The sequence below is a fragment of the Nothobranchius furzeri genome, chromosome 14 (genome assembly GCF_043380555.1).
Source record: "Nothobranchius furzeri strain GRZ-AD chromosome 14, NfurGRZ-RIMD1, whole genome shotgun sequence".
Classification (NCBI taxonomy): Eukaryota; Metazoa; Chordata; class Actinopteri; order Cyprinodontiformes; family Nothobranchiidae; genus Nothobranchius; species Nothobranchius furzeri.
Window position 1 is genome coordinate 32,297,951 of NC_091754.1, and position 26,757 is coordinate 32,324,707.

The following is a 26,757-nucleotide window of genomic DNA, read 5'->3' on the forward strand; positions in this document are numbered from 1 at the left end:
ATTAATGTAATGCCATTCAGGTCAGATGATTGGCTAAGCAATTTCCTTTTCTGGATTTCTGGTCCAAAGATGAGAACTTCCGTCTTGTCTTGATTTAAAAGCAAAAAGTTTAGTCATCCAATTTTTTATGTCCTCAAGACAAGCCTGTAACCTACCCAAGTGATTAGTTTAATCAGGGTTAATGGATAAATATAACTGAGTATCGTCAGCATAACAGTGGATGTTTATCCCATGCTGTCTAATGATTTTACCAATTGGGAGCATATACATAGTAAAAAGAATTGGTCCAAGCACTGAACCCTGTGGTACTCCACAAGTAACCCTTGAGTATGAAGAAGATTTGCTATGTACATTTGCAAAATGAAATCTATCAGACAGGTAGGATTTAAACCAGACTAGCGCTGTACCTTTGATCCCTACAACATGTTCAAGTCTTCTAAAAGAACCTTGTGATCAACTGTGTCAAAAGCAGCACTGAGATCTAACAAGACTAGAACAGACACAAGATTCTTATCTGAGGCCATGAGAATATCATTTGTAACTCTCACTAATGCAGTTTCAGTGCTGTGATACTCTCTAAAACCAGACTGAAATTCCTCAAACAGAGCATTAGTGTTTAAATGCTCACATACTTAGATGGCCACTATTTTCTCCAGGACTTTGGATAAAAATGGAAGGTTAGATATTGGTCCATAATTCATTGGGTCATCTGGATCCAGAGAAGGCTTCTTAAGTGAAGGTTTGATTACAGTAACCTTAAAATCCTGTGGTACATATCCATTTACTAAGGATAGATTGATTATATCTAGAATGGGGGCAGTAACCAACGGAAATGCATCTTTAAATAATTTGGTTGGGATTGGATCCAAAATGCAAGTTGAAGGTTTAGATAATAATTTTGATAAATCTGAAAGCTCAACTGGATCAAAATGGTTCAAGCAAAGATGAGGTTCTACAGTCACCTCTGATGCTGCCTCACTTACTGAGGAAGAAGAAATCGCATTAGGGAGGATGCTAAAGATTTTGTTTCTAATAGAATAAATTTTACTTGTAAAAAATCCCATGAAGTCATTGCTGCTGAGGGTTAGGGGAATATATGGCTCAGAGGTATGATTCTGTGTAAGCTTAGCAACTGTACTGAAAAGAAATTTAGGATTATGCTTATTCTCCTCAATTAGTGCTGAGAAATAAGCAGTTCTAGTTTGTCTAAGCTTATTTTTATAAAGCACAAGACTATTTTTCCAGGATAGGTAGGCCTCCTCATGGTGCGCAGAGCGCCATGTTCTCTCCAATTTCCTAGAGTTTTGTTTTAAGGCTCGTAAATGAGAATTAAACCAGGGAGCCAACTTCCTGTCCCTAATTACCTTCATTTTTAAAGGGGCAACATCATCTAATGCCACACATAAAGAGGAATTAACATGATGAACTAATGCATCAATTTGTGAGGTTAATAATCAGGAATAATTCAATAATCTGTCACTGGTTGGAGAGCAGGCTGGGTGTTATATAGCAGAGGAGGCAGGTATGTGACATGAGCTGATGACAGGGCGTAGGTGAAGGTGATGATAAGTAAGTGGCTGAGGGCTTGATTGAGGAGGCAGCTGAGGCAGAGGAGGGTGGCAGCCTGGGAGTCATGACAGTTATTGAGAGCTGCATTCAATTTAGAGCAGTGATTGTCAGGTTTTCTTCCCCTGCAACATTGTTCATGTATGAATGCAAAACCCAGCCTCCAGTCACTAGATGGCAGCAGCACACAGACTAATCAACAGCAGAAGAAGGAGCCAAACCCATTCACCTTGCTGATGGAGGTAGAGTGATGCTTGGTGGCAGAAAAAATAAAATGTCATGTTCCCTAGGAGGATAATAATTACCATGAACGGATGCTGGGGTATAATGCAAATATTTATACACCTGTACATTATTCTTATCTCAAAGTGTGTGCTGTGAAATACAATAATATTTTTATTCCCTTTTGTTTTAGTCTGGATGGCGAGACTGCCTCCAGCAGAGAGGCTCAAACCAGCTTCAGCAGTGCGATCCAAGGGCTCCCAAGCCAGTCTGGAGGAACAGTCTCCAGCTTATCCTGGGCTTACTTGGGGACCTCCTTTCAAATCAATCCACCTGTCTCATTTCAGCATGGATTAGCAAAGGCACTACTCTCTCCCAGATGCACGAGGACCTTTACCCAAACTCAAAGTTGGAAACCCACCCTTTTTTCAATAGAAAGCAATGGACTCGGATAAGGAGGTGCTAATCCTCATTCTAGCCGCTTCACACTTAGCTGCTAACCTCCCCACAAGAGTCAAAGGTCATAGCCTCATGAAGTAGAGGACCTCATCATCCTCATGTGCCCAAAATCTGTTTTAAAAGGTTCTGATTTAAGAGGGTGACAAAGGGAATTGTTGGCAGAGTCCAACCCTCATCAGGAATAGGTTTGACTTGTTTTAGAGTCCATTTACGCTACAGCTGGAGGAGTCCAAGATACTCATTCTGTTGTGTAGTTGATTTTGTTGAATACTTTCTCATTCTGATGCTATGATTGAACTTTAGCAAGTTGCATCTTCACTGTCTAATTTTCTAAATGCATTGATCTCTTGCCATGTGATTGTCTCTGTAGTTGTGTGTTTACAAGCAATTGAACAAGTGTACTAGGTGAGAGCAAATGCTTTGCCCTAAAAGGTTTTAAATCTTAAAATGTATGCTCAAAGTAAAAATCCAGTTTTGAGGGTTGGTGTTAAGAATAAGCCTTAAGGAAAGGGCCACATGCAAAACTCACTTTTTGTTTCCTGTGCTGCCATGTGGGTATTTACTTTCTATAGTAATTTAGCTATTATAATATCTAAGTATTTTAAGCGCCTCGTGATTTTTATCTTGAGAGGCGCTATAGAAATGACATTTTCTTCTTTTTCTTATAGCAGAGGTGTCAACCTCAAACTCACACGCGGCCGAAATGAAAATCTGGGGCGGACTCGAGGGCCAAACTTAATATTTTTTGAAAAAGTGACGGCAAATTTGCACATTTTCTTTATCAACATTTATGCAATTTTTAACCTTTAATTAGGAAACAAACTTATTTTTGCATTAACACTGAATGTGGAATAACCAAATTACACACGAGCAAGTCAATTTTAAATAAAAGGCATCAGTGGTATTCATTACTTGTGGAATATTCAGCATTTTTAAAATCTATTCGGGATTTATGTTTTCTTGTTGTTTGTTCATTTTTATTATTTTTTATTCTCCTGTTTCTCTCCTGTAATAAGTGTCATCGCTGCTGTGATGTCTAGCTTTCCCCACTGAGGAACAATAAAGGGATTTTCTATTCTATTCATCTATCTGCAGCCTTTCCACTTCCTGTTTACTGTAGGTTAAATCTTTTCTCACGGGCCAACAACAAAATAAAGATATAATTTTATCTTTAATGAAAATGCAACATCTCACCTGTTAAGTTTCATGTTTTGGAAAAAGAGCATAAACCCTAAATATTTAAAGCTCAGTTTGCTCCACTGGTTTACTGTGACGCTTACCTGTTCCAGCCAGATACCTGCATCATGGGGTTGATCTGAGCTGAGGAGGAGACTCCTGTTGTTTTGTTTATCTTCATCATAATAATGACGACATTAGATGACAACAGGTGCTCACATAGGTTTGTGCTGCTGAACATGGCTGAGCAGCTTGACCACATCGTTTTGTGTCGGGGAGGAAAAATAACAACGACAGCAGCCACAGACTCATGCAGATTTGAGCGTGTCACTGCTCGCTGGAGTTATATCAGCTCTGTCTGGTTAGATGGAAAACTTTCTATTTCAGTTGTGAACACAAAAAGGAGGGGGCGCTTTGGCTCAGCGTTAATGCCGCAAAGGGAGTTGTAGTTGTTGCGGTAAAATTGGCCAGCAGGTCAGTTTTAATACATTTTTGATATTTATCTCACGGGCCACATAAAAATGCTCCACGGGCCTTATGCCTGACACGTGTTCTATAGTAAATAAACACTCCAAACATGAATAAAATCCATCCATTAATTTTCTTTCACTGTTTGGTTTCAGGTATTCTTTGGGAATGGCTTCTATGAGCCATTGAAAAATGTCCCTTATTGTGACATCACAAACAGGGAGATTAGCATCGAAACCCCCACCACCTGTCAATGTTTAGTGGGTCTTCTGCTAATGCTGGAGGAGCAGTTGCCCTACTCCAAGTCAATCTTGGATATCTGATATCTTTATAGCAGCCAAACAGGAGGTGGATGGGTGTGGCCAGCAACTGCTTATTTGCATCAAAAGAACAGCGCTAGGCTGGTTTTAAACCCTACCTGTCTGATAGATTTCATTTTGTAAATGTACATGACAAATCTTCTTCATACTCCTGTGGAGTACCACAGGGTTCAGTGCTTGGACCAATTCTTTTTACTATGTATATGCTCCCAATTGGTAAAATCATTAGACAGCATGGGATAAACTTCCACTGTTATGCTGACGATACTCAGTTATATTTATCCATTAACCCTGATTAACCTAATCAGTTGGATAGATTACAGGCTTGTCTTGAGGACATAAAAAATTGGATGACTCCAAACTTTTTGCTTTTAAATCAAGACAAGACGGAAGTTCTCATCTTTGGACCAGAAATCCAGAAAAGGAAATTGCTTAGCCAATCGCCTGACCTGAATGGCATTACATTAATCTCCAAGAACAAAGTAAGAAACCTTGGTGTTATCTTTGACCAGGACATGCCATTCAAATCCCAGGTTAAACAGGTTTGTAGGATTTCCTTTTTCCACCTTCGGAATATTGCTAAGATTAGAAGCATCCTTTCCAGGAGTGATGCTGAAAAACTAGTTAATGCATTTATTACATCAAGACTGGATTACTGTAATTCATTACTCTCAGGAAGTCCACAGAATGTAGTTAAAAGTCTTCAGCTTGTCCAAAATGCTGCAGCTAGAGTTCTGATGACAATTACAAAGAGAGATCATATCTCTCCTGTCTTAGCTTCCCTACATTGGCTACCTGTTAAATTCAGAATTGATTTTAAGATCCTCCTTCCCACATATAAAGCTCTTAATAATCAAGCTCCATCATACATCAGTGATCTGATTGTTCCATATGTTCCTAACCGAGCACTTCGCTCTCAGACTGCAGGTTTACTGGTGGTTCCCAGAATACCTAAAATTAGGATGGGAGGCAGATCTTTTACCTATCAGGCTCCTCTCTTGTGGAACCAACTCCCATCTTTAGTCCGTGAGGCAGACACTTTGTCTACTTTTAAGACTAGGCTTAAAACATTTTCATTTGATAGGGTCTATGGTTAAAATCTGATGTTAGCCCAGATCTGGACAAGTGGGGGAGTAGAGGCAGGTGGAGTGTACAGTCGGAAAAGACGGCTCTCCCTTGCCCTGCCTCCATCTAAATAGGATAGATTATCCTGAGTTATCTCTGTAGTTATGCTGCTATAGGCTTAGACTGCTGGAGGACACACTGACCACTTTTCACACTCGACTACTTTCTAATTTGCTCTTTAACTGTAGTATTTCCTGCTATTTCAGTTGTTAACTTAATTTTCCCCCCAATTATTTTTCCCCCAGAAGAAGCTACAATGATGTTCTGCTGAGCTGTGGTAGCCACATGGAGAGGGCCATCAGCTTGAACACTGTTTCTAACCACTTAAACATTCTCCCTCTCCTGATAATAACATTTTACTTTCTTTGACATACTACTAGTTCACACGTTTAATTATAGATTCACTAGGATAAATACAATAAAGTTTATACTCTCACCAAATAGAATTTTTACTAATAAATCACAATGTACCATAGAAACATTACTTGGTATATATGGTGTGTGTGTGTGTGTGTGTGTGTGTGTGTGTGTGTGTGTGTGTGTGTGTGTGTGTGTGTGTGTGTGTGTGTGTGTGTGTGTGTGTGTGTGTGTGTGTGTGTGTGTGTGTGTGTGTGTGTGTGTGTGTGTGTGTGTGTGTGTGTGTGTGCGCGCGTGTCTGCCCTGTCTTCTTGATCCCCAGTGAGTCATGGCGGATGGCTGCTTATGCTGAGCCAGGATCCTCTGGAGGTTTCTTCCTGTTAAAAGAGAGTTTTCCTCTCCACTGTGGCTAAATGCTTGCTTTGTATGAGGATTGCTGTAAAGTCACTGACACTAGTCAGTGACTTGATGCAATTGGGTTCCTTATCTAGGAAACTTTTTACTAATTGGCTTAATGAACTGACCTGTATTGGAATGTTTACTATGTGAAATGCCTTGAGACGACTCTTGTCGTGATTTGGCGCTGCAAACTGAAATGGTCAAGATCAGATCTGGGGAGATATATTATTTATATGCAAGATAATTTTTGTAAAGGACTAGCCTATGAACGTGTTTTATACACCATAGACTAGGTAGGTCTGAAGTATGGCTCTGATGGACACAATTGACTTTGTAACCCCCCAATTGCTTTTCTATAGTAATGAATTTTGTCCAGGAGGCTGTTTGTGATACTTTCTAAGGTTTTATTTTCATACTCTTAATATACCAATTGAACTTATTTCTGTGAGTGACAAAATATATCACCATAAAATATATTTTTGCATTTAAAAATAAAAAATTAAATAAAACAAATACAATTTCGTGGCCCGTTAGGACTATAAGCCCTGAGGATTGTGGGCCTCGTCTTAAAAAGTATGTTCACCCCTGCCATATAAAAGATGCGTGTCCCCTTTAGGGACGTTTTTACTCACGTTAGTTGGATCCATTCACCAACTGCGTTTTATGCTAAGCTAAACAGAAAGGATTACAGCCAGGCCAGGAAAACGACTGGGCTAGAAAACAATTATTTTTTCCCCACTTGTCTAACTCTTAGACATATGTCACCAGATAGAATTTAAATTTTGGGTGGAATATCCCTTTAAGAGCAACAAAAAAGCTCGCGCCACACCTTTACCACCCTGGGATAATAGATGTGTTGGTGGGTCAGAGGGACAGACAAAGTCATTACAATCATTGTCCGTATTGTCCATGTCCAGGCGTGAATAAGGACAGAGACATGTGGACTGAAGGGGGGGAGAGAGGGCGGAAAGTAGTGACACACACACACACACACACACACACACACACACACACACACACACACACACACACACACACACACACACACACACACACACACACACACACACACACACACAGGGAGGGTTGCACGGGCAGGACTCGAGCCCGGCAGGCAGTCGGTATCGCAGGCTTCCACGGTCGGTATGTAGCAGGAGGAGCTCCTGTCTTGGACCAGAAAGAGGAGGAAACGCATCAAAATAACAGCATCAGGGTTTTATTTAAAACCTGACGAGGATGAACCTGATGCCGTCCGCCTGACGGATACTCAAACATCGATTTCTGCTGATTTATCATCGCTTGGACGGAAAATGGCGAACGACTCTCCGGCTAAAAGTCTGGTGGACATAGACCTGGCATCCCTGAGGGTGAGCGGCTCTTCCATGGACATGTTCGGACTTTCTACACAGAAATGCTTTTATTACGGCGTTGTAGTAATGACACAACCCCGCAGCAGCAGCTCTTTGTCTAATATCCGCTAGCACTAGAGGCGAACCGGGCGCTGGCGGTTCACACAACAAACGAACCCCAGCTGCAATTAGAAAGGAATCAATTAATCAGGCCTGTTTTTTCTGATGTGTGTTTCCAATCCAGGATCCTGCTGGGATTTTTGAGCTGGTGGAGGTAGTCGGGAATGGCACATATGGACAAGTCTACAAGGTTAGGTTTAAGCCTTTATCTCTCTGTGTGTGTGTGTGTGTGTGTGTGTGCGTGCGTGTGCGTGCGTGATGAAACAGGCGGAAACGGAGGAACAAACATGCAGTTATGAGGTTCTTCCTCCCCTCACGATCTAAGGAAATGGTCTATTAATCCTCTCGGTACCGGTGTGGTCCGGCCTGGATTATCCCTCTCACATCCTCGCTGATGTTTCTCATCCATCCTTTATAATATTTATTTATCAAAGCTAACATAATTTGTGATGGTGATGCTGGCCCTCCAGTCCTCCCTCCTCCCTGCATCCACACCCAGGTCACACATTACTTCCATCAGGCCAGCCCCATCCGTGATGCTTTACCATGCTGACCGACATGTGCGCCATTGGGTGGGCGGTGTTTCATTGCGCATTTGTGCACTCCATTGCCCAGCAGGCCTTTTGCAGGAGTGTCTCTGTGCTGCATTAATGGGGATAGGCCTGTTCATCCGTGCTCACACACCACAGGCCACTGACGGAGCCCTGGTGCTCCTGCAGCTCAGATTTCTCTCCTCTACGGCCATCAGAAAGCAGCATCCTGATTCTGCTGTTAGTTGATGGAGATGAGAATGAAGGATGCTACCAGGGATTCATCTGGAGCTGTAAAGTTTTTACATTGAAATATAACTTATGCCGTGTTAGGATTGAAAAATGAACAAGATGCAGGAGTCTTATTATCTGGAGATTGTTTCCTTATTTTGACATTGCAGGAAAATCGTGAAACACTGGTTGGTGTATCGCAATGTCGGCTCATTTTCAACAAAACCCATGGCCCTTTTGGCCTTAAACTGCGTTTAAAAAGGGCGTTCCAACCACAGTGTCGTGTTAACTGATTTTAAAGTCTAAATTTGACCTGATTTAGGCAAAAAAAAAAGAAAAAATAATTTAGTTGACTAATCTTAGTTTTTAGGGCCCAGTCCCAGGTGCTCACCCCGGGGGTATTTTGCGCTCTCTCGTTTACTCTGCAATGCGGGTTCCGGTATCAGGCGGACGTGGCCCAGGGATGGTAGCCGACTGAGGAGGGTTGATAGTTCTGTGACCCTATTTGTGTTCAAAAGCTGACTTGTTTAGGAGATTTGCTATTGCCGCTTTAACACTTGGTGATTGGCTGAGCTTCCAGAGTGTGACTGAGTGAGGGGCTTCAGCTGTGTGCATCAACAACAGCTGTAGGGATAGAAAAACACATGTAAATTAAGTTCATTTATTGAGTTTGGGGATTAGTTTTATTGAATTCATTGTTTTCTCCCATTAAAAGTTTGGGTAAGGACTAAAACATGCCAAACATCATGTCTTCTGCTGCCATAAAACAGCGTGAAAGGAAGGAAAGATGGAGTCAGTAGTACGACCACATTCAGCTTGGGGGGCTGGGAATCCCCCCTCTCTGAGGAAATGGTTTAACCCGTTCATGATTGTTGAATTAAAGACTCTCCCAGCTTCTTTCCTCTAAAACCGCAGCTTTAATTGTTTCAAGTTCTTATAGACGCTCTGCCTCAGAGTTCATAAAATGTCCGAGAAAGAAGACTAAATACTAAAGAATTTATGTTTTACTCTCCAAAAGCTGCAGACAAAGTCAAGTTTGTTAACTTTCATGTTTGAAGGCAGAGGCGAGTGGATGTTTGAGAGGAAGCAGTGAAACGGAGGAAGTCATCATTTCAGAGAGAAGTTGGTGGCTTTGCTGTGATGACGAGATTAGAAAACCACAGCCCTGTTCCTGTTGTCATGTCGTGAGTTTAAACGAAACCATATCAGCTGTTTGTGAGACATGGGCTTCGTGTTCGAGAAAATTAAAGTAAAATAAGAGTTTTAATTAGTCAGAAAAATCTCCCGATCTTTGAAAAAATGAAGAAGTTTTTATGCTTTTTTCTCAGATCCTTAATGGGATCGGAAATTGGAGCCTGATCACGTGGCTTAACCTTTTAAAACAACAAATACGGCTTTTTACATTCATCCTAAGGTAGAGATGTTCAAACGAAACAACATCTTAGTTTTATCTCAACAAGTTCCTCTACATCAGTATTCTTTGTTTCTTGGAAGAAAACAACATCATTACGTCACACAATTTACGGCAGGCAAGGATTCAGACACCATAGTTAGCTAGCAGGCTAACACAGAGCTAACGCGTCTAAACAGGAGAGCTAAGATGTAAATGTTTGGTGAAATCTTAAACTGGATCATTTGTAATGTGTGTACTCTGGGCATTCAACATGCTGGAAAAGACCACTGCATGGTAAGCGGCCTTCAAAACAAACTACTTTCTTCTTTGGATTTCTTCCCTTTAGGCGTCGCCACAGGGAATCATCGGTCTGCATTGAGTCCCAGTTCACAGCAGCATCTCTAACAAAAACACGAAGCTAGCCAACAGTGAAAAGTGCATTAATAAACACAGAGAAATTGTCGACGGACAGCAAAAGGTTGTGGTTTTTCACCCTGCAGTTCCCTAGCTGAACTTGCCCGACCGCTGGTATCTACAGGTGTTGTGCAGATAAAAGTTAGCCTGCTGGCCATAGTGCCACGTGCCTCCCACATCACGGGAAACGTGCATCCTTCTATAGGGAGCCCAAGTCACACCTATCTACTTCCAGACCACGGGTCCCCAGAAGAATGAAACAATGAATTCAATTCAATTCAAATTCAGATACTTTATTAATCCCAGAGGGAAATTAGAGTTTCAGTACACACAATTCAGAGATCAGACATAAATGGGCAAGACACATGACAAGAATTGGTGACTGTGGTCATTCGCAACCCTGAGTCACGCTACCTTAATAGAGATCAGAGGGTTACATGAGGATTGGTTCAGGTGGAGGGAAAAAAGGTACTTCAGAGTTACCCTCCACCGGGAGGGCAGCTTTGCAAGTCAACAGGGCTAAAAACGCTATTTTCTAATTCCGCTTGTTATGTGCCATGAATTTCACATATGATGTCCGTGAATTTTAAATACGCATTTCGATACCAAGAACGTGCTTATTTTCGAACAGGGGGAAAATGCTATTTTAGGTTTTGTGCCAAGATAATCCAGGACTACAAGTGCGCTTCTCGAGAGTGATGCAATCGAACCAGAAAGGGAAAACGGCTGTAAGTTCAGCAAACTTAAAATCCTTACTTTGGGAGGAAAGAACCACCATAAATCTGGCCATGTGGTAAGTAACAGCTACGCTAGAGGAGAAGAGAGGAGAAGAGATGTGGCGACGTCACCATGCGACGTGCCGATATCTAATTCGTAGTCATGCTATTTACAAACTTTTACAAGCTGATAAATCTCAAAGTACGTGACTGGCGTGGTCCAAACACCCATCATTATAATTCATTTAAGTTGTAGTACAACATATGTGCGATCCAGGGCGTAAGGCAAAGCGGATTAGTAAATAGCTCTTTTAGCCCCGTTGACTTTCAAGTATCGTATCGTCCCTATACGATACTTTTCAGGAAAGCATAAAATTAAGAAGAAAACACATTGAAGTTGTCCTTTAAGTTTCACTTTCACTTATTTAGTAAGTACACTGATTAAAAATGTGTTTATATTATAAATATATTTAAAAGTAGTAGTTGTTTCAAGTTGTTTACTCCCTCAGTATGCAGCTATATTGATCAATGCACAATCCCGTGATGGAGCAGGCAAAAATGGTAAATGGTAAATGGCCTGTATTTGATATAGCACCTTCTAGAGTCCCGTAACCCCCCAAGGCACTTTACAACACAATCAGTCATTCACCCATTCACACACACATTCACACACGGGTGGGGATGAGTTATGATGTAGCCACAGCTGCCTTGGGGCGCACTGACAGAGGCGAGGCTGCCGAGCAGTGGCTCCACCGGTCCCTCCGACCACCACCAGCAGGCGGGTGTGTGTGTGTGTGTTAAGTGTCTTGCCCAAGGACACAACGACAACGACAGAATGACCTGCAACCTTCTGATTACGGGGCGAGCACTTAACTCCTGTGCCATTGTCGCCCCGCCTTGGATGGTAGGCTAGCTTTTGTGGGGTCAGCAGCAGCTCAGAGGTAGAGTGGGCTGTCCAGTAATCAGAAGGTTGCAGGTTCAACACCAGCTTTTACAGATAATGCTGCTGTGTTTTCGGGTGTTTTTTTTTGGGGGGGGGGGGGGGGTATTGCTAGGTGTGTGTTGGCTGTTGTTTGTTTTCTGTTCAGTGTTCTGATGGTGCTATTTTTGGTTGGTGTTAATTTTTCACCGCCAGTAGCGGTTCCTCTCTGAGAAATGGGATTTTGCTGCCGTTCAACCGTTCATCCGTGTGTTTAACATTAACCTTGGCTCTCAGTGTGTTTGCTCACATTTGATGCTAACTGTTAGCATTCTTCAAAACACATTGCATCAGTATCACGAAACTGATTGCTGATTTTAATGTTGAGGCAATGATTACAGTTGTTGAAAGTAACTTGTAATCTAACTTAGTTTCTTTTGACATGCAGTAATCCATAAAGTGACTTTGTTACTTTGAATGGAGTAATCAATAGTCAGTAATCAAACTACTATTTCAAAGTAACTGTGGCAACACTGATTACAAGTGGCTGTTGCTCTGCCTTTTCTGCTCAAATACCACCAAACTGCAAACATCCTGAGGAGACACGCTAGCTCAGCATTAGCTTGCTTGCAAACAGCTGAAGTTTGGTGTCTGAATTCCTGCCAGCTGTAAATTGTGTGACGTTACCGTGTTGTAACTTGTTTTCCTAAAAAAACAACAAATAATACTGATGTAGAGGAATTGGTTGAAATAAAGTCTAAGCCGTTGTTAGTCCATTTGGTAATCTCTATTTTAGAATGAATTAAAAAAAAGTCATGTTTGTTGTTTTAAAAGGTTAAATCCGATTTTTTTCTGCCAATCCCAATCCTTTTAAAATCACATGATCGGACCTGATTATCGATCACATGATTGGAGCATCCCTAGTATTAGCATGTTTTTTAAAACAATGTACTACCATCCATCCGTTTTCAAACACATATTTGGGGTCGGGTCGCAAGGGCTGTGGCCCAAGCAGGGAGCCCCAGACTTTCCTTTCCCCAGCCACGTGGGCTAGCTCCTCTGGGGAATCCCAAGGCATTCCAAGGCGTTCCCTGGCCAGCCAAGATACATAGTCCCTCCAGCGTGTCCTGGGTCTTCCTTTAGGTCTCCTCACGTTTGGACGTTCCTGGAAAACCTCACCATGCCCGAGCCACCTCAACTGACTCCTTGATGTGGAGAAGCAGCAGGTCTGCTCCGAGCCCCTCCCGGATGACAGAGCTTCTCAACCTATCTCCATGCCACCTGCGGAGAAATTTCGGCCACCTGTATCTGTGATCTCGTTCTTTTAGTCACTACCCAAAGATTGTGACCACAGGTGAGGGTTGGACCGTAGATCGACCGATAAATCGAGAGCTTCGCCTTCTGGCTCAGTTCTCTTTTCGCCACGGCAGATCGATACAACGCCCGCATGCAGACCAATCCGCCTGTCGATCTCTAAACAAGTGATGGTTTTTGGCATATAAACTAAGGAAATGACATACATACAGAAAAAAAGAAATACCTAAATAATAATTTAAAAATTAATGGAAAACTTGGAAGTTTTTCCATTTTCCTTCTTATTTTAGTGCTGTCCTGAAGTTTCGGATCGGGACTCAGGAACCCTTGGGTTGACTTGGATCAGGAGCAAAAAAATGTGAACATGTGGAAGTTAAGTGTCCACCACAAACGGAACATTCCTACTTTTTTACTCCTATGTCTGTCAAAAACATAAAAACTATATGGAGAAGGAGAATAAGCAGTTTTGTCTTCTCCAAATCCACCAATCACATTTTCTTAACTGCATCACAAGTCAGAAAGTGGTCATGTTGAGTTGTTGCAGAACCTTCATGAATTGCAAAATAGTAGATATTAATAAATCTCTAAAAGTTGCAACCACAATCAAACATGCTAAATAAGATTGGAGACACATAAAACTTTACCACAGAGGTTCACTGTTGGGGTTCATTTTATCAGATAAAAGTAGCAAAAATATGCTTAAAGGGATTTAATCTGCTAAATTGTTCTGCTTTTAAATGAAGCGATTCCCATCTGACCTGACCCGCAGATTCACCTGGAGTCGTACTTTCGGCTGGTGCTGGTGTGAGTTATGCTGGTAATGAGAATTCAACAACAATGTCTTTATGATGTAAATCTGACCGTGGTGTAAAAGTTTATCAAATCTCTGATGAACAAAGAAAAATAAACAAGCAAGACCTTTGATATTAAATAACGGGAACATTATTGCTGCACAGCAGGTGATTGAAATCAGTCTGTTCTGTTAGTGTAAAGCCCTCACACGCACCGTTGCTCTCCATTACACTATTATAACTCACTGATGTGTGAGGCTTCCTTTACTTTATCTTGTCAGGGAAACCCCAGTGTTTATCCCTCGGAGGTAAAAGCTGCACTAAACTGTTAAAAGTGGATCTAAAAGTGTTGCACTAGTGTTTATAATATGTAATGTCTAATTTAAAGCACAAAGTGATGCCTGGAAAATTGTTGTGAAGCTGAAATGTGATGATTTTTAAATAACAATTATGACACAATCCGATCCTGCTATTTTCATCTCAGGAGAATAGCTAGGATTAAGCCGCTGCTATCACGTAAACATCTGGAAACTGTCATCCACGCCTTCGTTACCACCAGACTGGACTACTGTAACTCGCTTTATGCAGGCATCAAGCAGGCCTCCATAGCGAAACTACAGAAGGTCCAAAATGCGGCAGCCAGGTTACTGACTGGTACCAGGAGATCTGAACACATCACACCCGTCTTGGCATCCCTACATTGGCTTCCAGTCTCTTTTAGAATTTCGTTTAAAGTTCTGGTGTTTGTTTTTAAATGCTTAAATGAGTTGGCTCCACGTTATCTGGCGGATCTGATCCATCCTTATGTTCCCGCAAGGAACCTTCGGTCAGCACAACAAGGTCTGTTGGTCGTTTGTAAACACAGACTACAATCTCGAGGGGGTCGTGCTTTCTCGGTGCTGGGATGAGCTACCGACATGGGTTAAACAGGCCACCACGCTCGGCAAGTTTAAGAGCCAGCTGAAAACACACTTTTATTCTTTAGCTTTAATTCAAGAAGAGTCCCGTTAACGGATGGCTTTGCACTTTTTGCTGCCCCACCTAGATTTTATCTGCATGTTCTTGTTGGTTTCTAAATGGTTTTATATGTTTTTATTTTTTTATGTTTATTTCTGCTGTGCAGCGCTTTTTTTGGTCCTTGGGCCATGTGAAGGCGCTATATAAATAAAGTTTTAGTTAGTTAGTTAGTTAGTTAATTAGTTAGTTAGTTAATTAGTTAGTTAGAAACCGTCACGTTTGAGGAACTGGCACCAGGAGTGGAATGGACATAAGAAACAGTCAAATAAATCAGTTTCACTTCCCTTTCATGTCATTATCTGAACTTATGATGACAGCAAAGAGTCCTGTTTTTCCTCTGCTGCTGTTTAGAGGCTATCTTTGAGTGCATCAGGGCGTGGCTCTCCTCCAGCACTCTGTCGTCAGCTCCACGGAGCACCATTACTGCAGACATGCTCCGAGGCAAAGCCACCACACCATTTCGCTCAGAGCACAGGTGATCTGGCAGATGCAAACACGTCTGAGTCTTCATAACTGGGATTTTTGACTAATCTTCCACTTTTGCAGCAGAGACACAGTCAAACGTGCTCGAGCGTACAGCTAGCATCACAAGAGGGTCTTCCAGTTGGAATTCTGATCAGTGAGCTGCTTAAATCCAAATAGCTGAAGATTATTATTGTTATTGTTTCATTTCTGATGAGTCAGGAGTTATTTATGGTACGGCCCCTGATCTGTGAAGAGGAGAACTACAAAGCTGTCAGAAGAAATGGACTCATGTGACGCTGGCTCACCGGCCTTCCGGCTATTCAAACTGGAATGTTAGTCGTGCCTGCCGTGACCTTTTACAGCGCTGGATGTCAACCACAGCCGGGACCAACAGCAAAGCAAACTGTCTCTAGAAGTTTTCTGCACAGCCCTAACCTACCGTTATTACAGCGGCCTTTCCAAACGGAGGAAGAGGAAGCTCTGCCACTGATAGCACTAACAGGAACTTCAGTTAATCTTGATGTGTGATGGAAACGTTGGGCTGTTTTTCCATTGTTTGTTGATGAACGAAGCTTGAATTTAGCGTAAAAGGCTCAGACACACCAGAAATACCTTTTTTAATGAACTTCTTTGTTCGCCAGGAAGCGTGAAGTTTGAATATTTTCCAACAGTAGATTTTTGCTTCCAGTGAGGTAGTTTTCTGTTGTTAATGCGTTTGTTTGTGGTGCTCAACTCTGCCTGCTGGCTAGTTGGTCTAAAAATAAGACGCAGACTCTCAGGCAGTATCTGGGTCATGTTCTTTGCAGTGGATGGATGCAGAGCTGCTGTCGCTGTGTGGAAACATGCAGTTTCCACGTAACATGGGCGTGTGAAAGGACCAAAGAGTCCAGGGACGTAGTCACAGAATCAAGTGACGGGGCCTTCAGTGCACCACCCTAACCAATAATGCTGCAGTTACTCCCTGGTGCAGCAATGCTTTGTGCCCATTTTGGCTCCCATCTGTATTAAATACCTTCAGGAGGTTGTTACAAATGTTGATTTGAGCAGGATTTACAAACACCATCTGGTGGACATTCACAGAGCCGACAATGTTTAGAAATGGCGTTGATGACTTAAATTAGAAACAGTGACCGAATGCAGCTCAACGTGGTGTTCTGAGCTGCTTATATCGATGGCGATACTCTAATTGATGTTATCCCATTAATCCAAATCTGGTTGCTGACATCTTGCTTCTGCGTCTGGTTCAGCTCAGAGTTGGTTTTGAGATAGCTCAGGAGCCCAGCACTGATGTTACACCTCCTTACTGTAGGGGTAATTATTAGAGATGCACAATATATCGGCATCAGTATCGGTATCGGCCAATGTAAGTTATTTTTTACCATATCGGAAGACAAATAAAACTGAGCTGTGAGATGAATGAATAAAGAGACCCGCGCTGTCTGACTGAGATGCCCGTCTCCGACTCCTTCTTTAAGAATAACAGAGAATGCCCACAATATTAACAACCAATATTTTTTCCATCTTCTTTCCAATTGTTTATCAGTTTCAGAGGGTGAGGGGGGTGATTTGTAATTGTGTAGTCACGTGTAACAACAATAACTTCTGACCCCATTTCTGCCAATCCTTGCTCCACAGTCGAAACTACTTCTGATAGCTCACTGTCTGTGAAGTTGCAGTCAGGACACCTGGTCCTTTAAGGTGTTACACACGTGACAGTGATTGCAATCATCTCAGAAGTGTAACTTTGTGTGATGTGTGTGCATAATAACATAAACTCAGCTTTAATAATTTTCATTCTGTACAAAATCTGCTGATTTTAGAAGCATTAATGTCAATATATCGGTATCGGCCATAACAGTGATATTAACATTGGATTTTGGTATCGGCCCAAAAATTTCATATCGGTGCATCGCTAGTAATTAATAAACAATAACATATTTCAAATGCTCCAGCTCCTGGTTTAGATACTACAAACACCAGAAGGAGGCTGTGAGCATCTCAGTCAAACACGAAAACGATCCACTTCCGCAATTTATTTAAATGTAGAAAAGATTGAAAAAAAAAACAAAGAAAATATCTTTTTATTATCACTTCTGTTTATACACCAGTGCTGTTTTAAACGTGTAACTTTAATTACGCATGCGGAAACGTTCACAATACTCAACAACATCTCTATCTGCTGCCAGTCACTGTCACAACTATGGTTTCCATGGTTACAGTGACAGTTCGTGTGTGATTGTGTCTTCTGCAGAGAGCGGGTGTGAAAGTCAGTTTGAAGCACAGAGAAGGAAGCCTTCAGCTTACCTTATGTTTAGGGTTACTGCAGAATCAGAGACACGGTTTAGGTTCAGCAAACAACTAAAACTACAGGTGAATTTTAAATTAAAATTAATTAAAAAGGTTTAAGATTGGGCAGTTTGCGTCTGCAGTGATGCGGGTGTTGCACCAGTTTGTTCAAAAGAGCTGAGCTGGAATCACGAGCTTTGGGTAATGATCATAAGATGGAGGCCACAGGATACAAGCTGCTGAAATGAGTTTTCTTCTCAGAGTGCCTGGACTCTCCCTCAGAGATAGGGCGAGAAGCTCTGTAATCTGGGAGGGGCTCATAGTAGACCTGCTGCTCCTCCACATTGTGCGCAATCAGTTGAGACGGCTCGGGCATCTAGTTAGGATGCCTCCTAGATGCCTCCCTGGTGAGGTTTTCTGGGCACGTCCAACCAGGAGGAGGCCTAAAGGAAGACCCAGGACACGCAGGAGGGACTATGTCCCTCAGCTGGCCAGGGAACGCCTTGGGATTCCCCTGGACGAGCTGGCCCAGTAGCTGGGGAGAGGTAAGTCTGGGCCTCCCTGCTTAGGCTGCTGCCCCCACGACCCGACCCTGGATAGGTGGAAGAGAATTGATGGATTGAAGGTATTTAATGTGTGTAGAACCAGTGAGTATACACTGATCAGGTTCCAGTTATGATAATACAGATTTCAGAATGACAGCAAATGGTTAATAGATTTAGGAGGAGGAGGTAAAGAAGGGATTTAGATGAAGGTCAGTAAATTCTGAGTACCTTGTCTCATCAACCCCCATCAAGTACTACTGGGATGAGGATGAGGAGGGGGTCTGCTGGGAGACGGTTCACCATGGTGACCGTAATCCTTCAGCATGAGATGGCACATGCTGAGAGCAGGAGGGAATTAAGACTAGGATGGATCAGGATAAAGACATAAGGATGTGTACCTCCTTAAGTTATGTCTCCTCTTAAAACTTTTGAAAGCTTTCACATTAAGGTTTTGGTTATTATGGTTTAGGGTAGTTATGGGAAAGTGTCCTTGTAAATGTTCAAATAAGAAATGGCTATTGTATATATTTGTTGCACTTTGTAATATATTTAGTATCCAAGCCAACGTAAGAGGTGCATTGTGTTTATTTATAGTGTTTATTTCGGATTGTTTGAAATGCCATTCATCACTTTAGTCAGTTCTTCACTTCCCTTCACTTTGATTTCTCCGTATTATTAGTCAATGAATTATTTAGGTGAGTGACAAGAGGTAGCTGAAAGCAACGTTAATAATTAATGAGGCCTTTAGGTTGGAATTCGTCAAGTTAAATGTGAACTGCAGCCAGATGAATTGTTGGGATGAAACAACCCGAAGTGGCTGCTTCATCATGCTGTTCCAGATCTGCCTTTTATAATTCAATTCAATTCAATTCAAAAATACTTTATTAATCCCAAAGGGAAATTGATTGCTGTAGTAGCTCAGAATAATAATAATCAAGTCATCAAAGAGTTGTATATTACAAGTAGCGATGGGTACAGAATTCGGTACTTTTTAAGGTATCGACCGAATTCCATAGTACCGACCGAGCACTGATTCACGTCATTTGAAACGGTGCCTCGTTTCGGTACCCGTCCTTCATAACGAGAACTTGCTTAGACAGCTGCGCATGCGCAAGAGCGTTATGTCGTCGGTCGCTGTGAGCCAGTTGTAAACAGAGCAGCATGATAGAAAGAACGTACGCTAAAGCTTGGGTCCACTTCACTAAATGTGATGGGTAACTGGGTGATGATGAAACCAGCGACAACGATCTAAGTGAGACATCCTCATCTTAATTTGCTCCGGTAGGTAAATAAAATGTTTAAGATAACGTTAGCTTGATATGTTAGCTTCCGTTCCGCTAATGGTGCATTCGCTTTCTCCTCGGAATTCCGAATTTCTGACTAGAAGAACATGAATGCACTCTAAAGGTTGGCTTCACTTTACTAAATGTGACGGGTGATTGGGTGAAGATGAAACCAGCGACAACGATCTAAGTGTGAGGCATCATTGTTTTGATCTCCTCCAGCAGCTAAATGAACTTTAAGATAACGTTAGCTTGATAAATTAGCTTCCATTGCCGCCATTGTTTTCAGCTAATGGTGCGTTCGCTTTCTCCTCAGAAATTCTAACATCCCAGTAGGAAAAATCAAATGAAAAAGGACGGCAAAAGGAATGAAGATACACAGTAAATTTAGTTCACAGTAAAGATGTTTGCTTCAGTTTAATTATCAGCTCATAAAACTACAAGGACAATGTTAAAATACAAACAGTTGAATGTTATTTATCGTGATATTTATCAAATATGGTTATATATTGAGAAAAATATATATTTAATTATAAAAGAGAATTAAAATATTAAACACTCAAAAGTATCTAAAATTGGTACTGTTAAGTACCGGTATCGATTCCTAGGTACCGGGAATTAGTACCGAATCTATTCAAATGTCAAAGGTACCCATCCCTAAACAAGCACGTCTTCTTCATTCACGTCACAAGTTTAAAGAACCTGAGCTTTTATTTTCTAGCTGTGGTTTTTATTATAATCCTGTGAGAGTTTCTACGTGATATTTGGATTTTTAGAATGTAAAACTAAAAAGAAAAACTTCCCAAAAGCCTCAGATAGTTTGAAAATAACCCCTGTATATCTCGCCTTTGGCACAGATTAAAACAGGGAATAAGAATCCTTTGAAGGCTCAGGATTTTTCAAGTTTTCTGATGTTTAATCTGTCTGTGGAGACTCGTGGTTCCACAGCCCAGAGTTGACCTGATTATCCAGCCTGTCTTCTTCCCGCTGAGTCATGTCAATAAAAATCCACCCCACTCAGTTATTCAGAGCAGTTTTGCTGTTTGTGTTTGTGCCTGCTGGTTCCTGTGAAGGTGGTTATATAATCCGGTCGGCCGCGGTGTTAGCGTGGTGCTGGGTGGAGGGACGGGTGCACGCAGACAGGAACAAACAGTTGGTGTGGTCAGAGTATTAACTGCATCTCACTGTCGTGTTAAAACTGGATGGAACATCTTCTCTAACAGAGTAAATGAGCTAATGCTCTGACTGTAAATAGTTTAATATATAGCTGGATTGACATTTTTTGGATTGTGGAAAATTATTTCACTTTCACCATTAGTAAGATTCTGTGGCTGCATGATTTTGAACCAGAGGGAATAAAAATGTAAAGTACCTGCTGCCATTAAAGGTGCATTATGTAGGAATGAAGTAAAAGTGACTTCCTGTGGTAACATTACTGCAACTCGGGTTGTCCTGAAACAACTTTTTCACTTCTGATACAATACTGATATTGCAGCCTTCAGTATTGACCGATACCAATATCAATCCTTTACAATATCAGCATGAATCATGCATACTTTTACCTATTTTTTAGGTTGGAATGTATGAAAGAATTGATCAAGTGATATTACTCAATCAGAGGACAAGAGCCAATAACAATAAGTATGAAAAAAGTAAACATTGGTTGCAAAGATGTTAACCTTAAAGGACTGCATAAGTAGGAGATTTTTGATGCAGTCCGATATATTCCGATACAGTGTTCTTGGGCCAATATCGAATTACTTTTGATATTGATATCGGCACGGGATATCCCTAACTGCAACCACTTTAAACAACTCTGGAGTTTTTTGCTGGCCATTGTCAAATTCCGATTGTCGGAGCTGCAGTATTAGCTCGCAGGAATCACGGCAACCGCACACTCACTGATGGTAAACAATAGATACAGCCCTCCTATCTTTGAAAGGAGAAAAACTGACAATCCTCGCAGCCAGCTGGATATGAAATTTGTTTCAGTAGGGATGCTCCGAGTAGCATCCTTACTTTTCAGGAAATCGGAATTGGTGGGAAAAATCTGATTTAACCATTTAAAATGACAAACATTACTTTTTAAATTCATCCTGAGAAAGATATTTCCAAACAGAATAATGGCTTAGTTTTAAATAAACAAGTTCCTCTACATCAGTATTCTTTGTTTTAAAGACAACAACGCTGTAAGTCCCACAATTTAAGGTAGTCCGTGAATTCACTGCATATTTGTCACCCCAAGAGAAAATGCCTGTAATTTTGATGCTTTTGTAAACAAACTGCAAAGGGAGTGTAATAAACATGTGTAATGTTTGCTAACTGGGCATTTAACGAGGTAGGAAAAAGTAATGCTGCGTTCAACACTGATGCGCCACCTTAAAAAAATGGACCTTGCTCCGTTCGCTGCAGCAATTCAGCTAAGCCAGCCAACACTAAAAAAATACATTACGAAATCAAGAAATAGTCTGGACAGCAAAATACCAAGACAGCAGCATACTTATCACACTGGATGAGTGTTTGTGGTTGCAAACTTCGAGAAAATCGGGTATGATCTGCTTTTGCTCCACAGGTGTTTTTTAGAAAAAAGTTACTCTGCTGCTGACCGCCATGTGCAATCCCTGTTGCTGAAAGCAGCCACCCAAACGATTTAAAACATGAGCAACAAGAAGTCTACTTTCACATGTATTCTTAATGTTAACATGTTTAATGTACTTCCTGAACAAGGGATGTTAAATTGCGAAACAACTAAACAAATGACATAAATACAGAAAGAAAGAAATGCATTAATGTTAAAAAATAACACAGAGGACAACTCTAGTGTGTTCTTTTTTCTTATAGCATTTCAAAAGTATCGGATCATGACTCGGTATCGGCAGAGTCTTAAACTCAAATGACTTGGAATCGGATCGGGAGCCAAAAATCTTGATCTGAACATCCCTGTGTTTCAGTATAACCTTCCATAATGAGTGAAACATTAGACTCTTTTGGGATTTTCTCACTGTATATTCTTACATACTGCATCTTTAAACTCCAAATAAGAAGATCTTCTCCAAATCATTATACCAAAGTGCATGCCGATCCAGCTTCAGAGCTCTTTTATGTGGAAGAAGGAAGCAGCATGGCGTGCAGGAGGTGCAAGTTGAACGAGTCACTCCTAAATTATGTCTGAAGAAAGGAATTTAGACCAACTCGCTGTTATGCAAAAGCTTGTTGCTATCTTCTTTAAATCTTGTGTCCAGACATTGCTACGTACCATACACAAACCAGTACAGGACAGTACTACAGAGGTGGACCAGGTGAGGTATTAATGGATGTAACCCAGGCGTGGAGCTGCATAGGGGACTGAGGGACACAATGGAGCAGATGACTAGAACATATACAGGATGTTTTTTTCTGAGTCAGGTTCAAAACAAAAAAATAATTAGGAAACTTGCTTCTTTTCAGAAAATATTACAATATAAATAGTCTGTTAGTTTTCTTCCTCAGCTGAACTTTCATGAGTCATGAGGACGAAGACAGACACTCATATTTCCAAGGTTGGAACATCAGTCACGTGTTTCCTGTGTTTCTAGATGGGTTTCATCTCTCTCTTATTTTTCTCCCAGGACTCACTCTTATTGATTTTCCACAGCACTCGCTCACATCCCCTTCCTTCTCTTATCTGTGCCCTCCTCCTGCCTAATAAACCCACTGAAGGCTTCTTTGTTTAGAGCCAAAATGGCCGCCACCTTGGCTGGGATGGGAGTGGGGAGGTGATTTACTACAGACAACCTTTTTGTTTAAATAAAGCACTTTAAACCAAATATGGATGATTATGTGAGCGTATTTATGACATTTAGTGTTCAATAAAGACCAAAAGCATCCATTCTAAACATGCAACACAGATTATTATCATCACTCAATTTTAAAGCTTTCATTTTATGTTTTTACAAGAATTGTTAGTTTACAAAATCAGCTGATTCACAGGCGGCAGCTGCTCTGTGAAGGACACACATACTTAAAGGGACTTTACAGAGTTTTGAATTTTTATGCTTGCGATTGCCCCCTCAGGCCAAAAGCGTAACGGCAGCTTCAATAGTAGGCTCGTGCACGAGGCGCGCATGCTGTACGTGCACACTCCTTAACGAAAATAACAGCTGAGACAGTGCCGTGTGTCTGTGTGTGTGTGGCCCGGAGGACAGAGGACAGGAGAACACGCAGCTAATTAATTAAATAATTTGGTTCTGTACCTTTCTCTTCAGCACAGCTGACAAAGGTTTAAGATGGGTCAGTCCTCCTGCATGCTCAGATCATTCCCTTTCCTTGCTTGAAAAATTGTTCCAAAATGAAAGTTGAACCCGCATCTTTTTTATCTGTGAATTCAATGCCGTTCGGCGAGTCTCAAATAAAAATTTGGGCATCTTACTGTAAAAAAATATACCATTAATGTAAAAAAGAAACTCTAAAAGAACTATGTTCACACCCAGAATAAAACCCAAGTCTTCTGCATGGGAGTCTGACGTCCTACTAGGTGAGCTAAAGCGCCAGTGACGTCCTTTGTATCTGTAACATTTACATCCTTGATGACAGCCGAAACAACGTTCAAAGAATGGTTCGGAGCGAAAATGGCTATTTTGTTGCTGATCTGCAGGAAATATCTAGAAGAAAGTTCTACAGAAAGTAGCTAAGGGTCCTCAGAAATGCAGATAGGTTTGTCACTAGGCATTAGGAACAGCGACAAGAGTTAGACAAAGTGGCACTGCCTCACTCTCTGCTGCTAAAGCTACGGATAGCAAATGCTACGGGCTATGCCTTAGCGTGAACGCGCATGAAGCAGCCTGCTCGACTCGAGCAGCTCTCTTTTTCTGTGATTTTACAGAAAAACAGGCAATCACAGTAAAAATGCCAGGGCTCATTCTACAGGACCAGGGCATTGCAGGAAAATGTATGAAGAAGACATTTATTATTTCTATACATGTTTTGGCTGTCAAACTTCCATAATGTCCCTTTGATTAATTAATTAATTAATTAACGCTAGCGTCTTTATTTGAAAAAGAAAAAAGTCATTTGAATAAAGTTGCTAAGTTACCAACAACGAGAAGAAAGTTTAACAGTCTCCCTTTCACTGTGTTGGTCGTTAGTGCAGAGAGAATGGGAAGCGTGTGGCTGGGTGATGGTGGAGAGGAAATACCCGTTTTAACAGAAACACAGGTACGCCAGAACCAGGACGAGCCGCCGCATCAAGCAGCTGGATAGAAATTCCTGCTCAAGTATTGTCTTCGTGATGCAGACTTGGAGCTCAGTGCATCATGGGAAGTAGCAGAATACCTAAAGTGGTTGACAAATATCTTGATTTTCATTGTACCTGGTGACTCTAAGATGCACTAGCAATAATATACATGAGTGCTAAATAAATATAGCCTGGCATATAGCCACGACCCATAGACGGGAGTGGGGTAGAGTCTACGGATGTCTTTGAAACTGTCCCTGAGCCCTGCGTGGTGTATTTATCATGACAAACATCAATCAACAGGACAGTCTGCCAAAACAAGAAGAATTACCTTTTTCTGCTCATGTCTCAAAAAGTCCCAAATCTAAATCTTTCAGAGTTGATGCAGAAGTTATATCAAACGTCGTTCCTGAGCCACCATCGTTATTGTTTTCCTCCGTCGCTGATCTGCTGTCATCGTGAGTCCGCCCAATGTCTCTCTACAACCAGAACGCTGTGACTGGCCCATCTAAGCATAGCCAAGCCAAAGGTAGACCTGCTGTGGCTACAGTGCAGCGTGGCTAGACCGACTTCTCTAGCAAAGTCTTTTAGCTACTGTTACAGTTTGTCTATATCCATCCATCTTTTCTCTTCCGTCTATCCGATGTCAGCTCACAGGGGCAGCAGCCTAAGCAGAGAGGCCCAGACTCCCCTCTTCCCAGTCACTTGGGCCAGCTCTTCCGGGAGAATCCCAAGGTGTTCCCTGGCCAGCAGAGAGACATAGTTCCTGCAGCATGCCTTGGGTCTTTCTTTGGATCTCCTCCCAGTTAGACATGCCTGGAAAACCTCACCAGTGAGGCGTCTAAGAGACATCTTGACCAGATGCTCGAGCCATCTCAACTGGCTCCTCTTGATGCGGAGGAGCAGCGGGTCTACTCCAAGCCCCTCCCGAATGACCAAGCTTCTCACCCTAAGGGAGAGCCCAGCCACCTTGCAGAGAAAACTCATTTTGGCCGCTTGTATCCGCAATCTCATTCTTTTGGTCGCTACCCAGATATCATGACCATCGGTGAGGGTAGGAACGTAGATCGACCGATCAATCGAGAGCTCTACCTTCTGACTCAGCTCTCTCTTCACCACGACAGACCCGTACAACGCCAGCATCACTGCGGAAGCAGCACCAATCCACATATCGATTATCTACATTCCTAGGTTATTATAAGTACGGTGGCTTTTTGAGTTGTCTTCACCAGAAGACCCTCTCCAGTGCCTCGCCAATAATGTGGGATTGTCATACATGTGGAAGGCTCCAATTCTTTACTTTTTGATCATTTGATGTGTGTAACCTATCATTTCTCTGCTAGCATCCCGTGTGACTCCACTGCTGGCCTGAACCTATGACAGACAAAAATAAACCTCTCACATGTCACCGTGGCTCAGAAACAGATGTTTTGACCAAATGTTTCCTACCATGAAGTGATCAAACGCCACTTCCTCCTTCAATTTGGTGGCAGCATTATAAATATTATGTTGTGACTATGCAGCTTGATTCATCCAACATTCATACTTCAAACACTTGGCTGAGGAAAAGGTCCAGCTCAGCACGGTTTGGCTGTAGGGTAACTTTAGGTTCAGGTATAATGATGAGGTCCAGGTTACTGGCAGCAGATGCTATTGATATCTCATTTGGATAAAAAAAAGGCATCTTTAAAATAACTTAACAAGAAGATGAGTAGCAGAACTTGTGTGTGTTTTCTTGGCCCCTCCTCCTTGAATCCTACACACCAGCTATAGCTTCCAGTGTCTGGCCGAGGCTCGTAATGACAGTTGTCGGTCTGTCTGAGCTTCTGTGGTTTAACTGGGTGGACGTGGTAGACTCTGCGTGTGTGTGAAGAGTTTGGGGTGTGTGTGTTACTGTATGGGTGGCCATCTGGAGGAGGGGAGGAAGTGGGGGCTATTTGTGCTGAGTACAAGCTTATAAGAAGTCTGGGGAGCAGGCAGCTGAGGGAGAAGTTTGTGTTTAAAGCTGTGATTCTGAAGTGTCGGTCATCCTAGCGTCACATCTGTCAGGGTCCCCTTTTTATTATGGGACTACATCACA

The 26,757-nt window shown here is 41.8% G+C and overlaps 1 protein-coding gene across 7 annotated transcripts in view; it reads left to right on the plus strand.

Moving 5' to 3' along the window:
- Positions 1-7,175: 7,175 nt before the first annotated feature.
- map4k4 (mitogen-activated protein kinase kinase kinase kinase 4) overlaps positions 7,176-26,757 on the plus strand; it is a 111,623-nt gene continuing 92,041 nt past the window's right edge. For all 7 annotated transcript variants that reach the window (XM_015965883.3, XM_015965886.3, XM_015965884.3 and 4 more), the window contains exons 1-2: positions 7,176-7,459; positions 7,686-7,751. In XM_015965883.3, the coding sequence (XP_015821369.1) occupies positions 7,403-7,459; positions 7,686-7,751 (123 nt within the window). In that variant the 5' untranslated portion in view covers positions 7,176-7,402. The remainder of the gene's footprint in view (positions 7,460-7,685; positions 7,752-26,757) is intronic.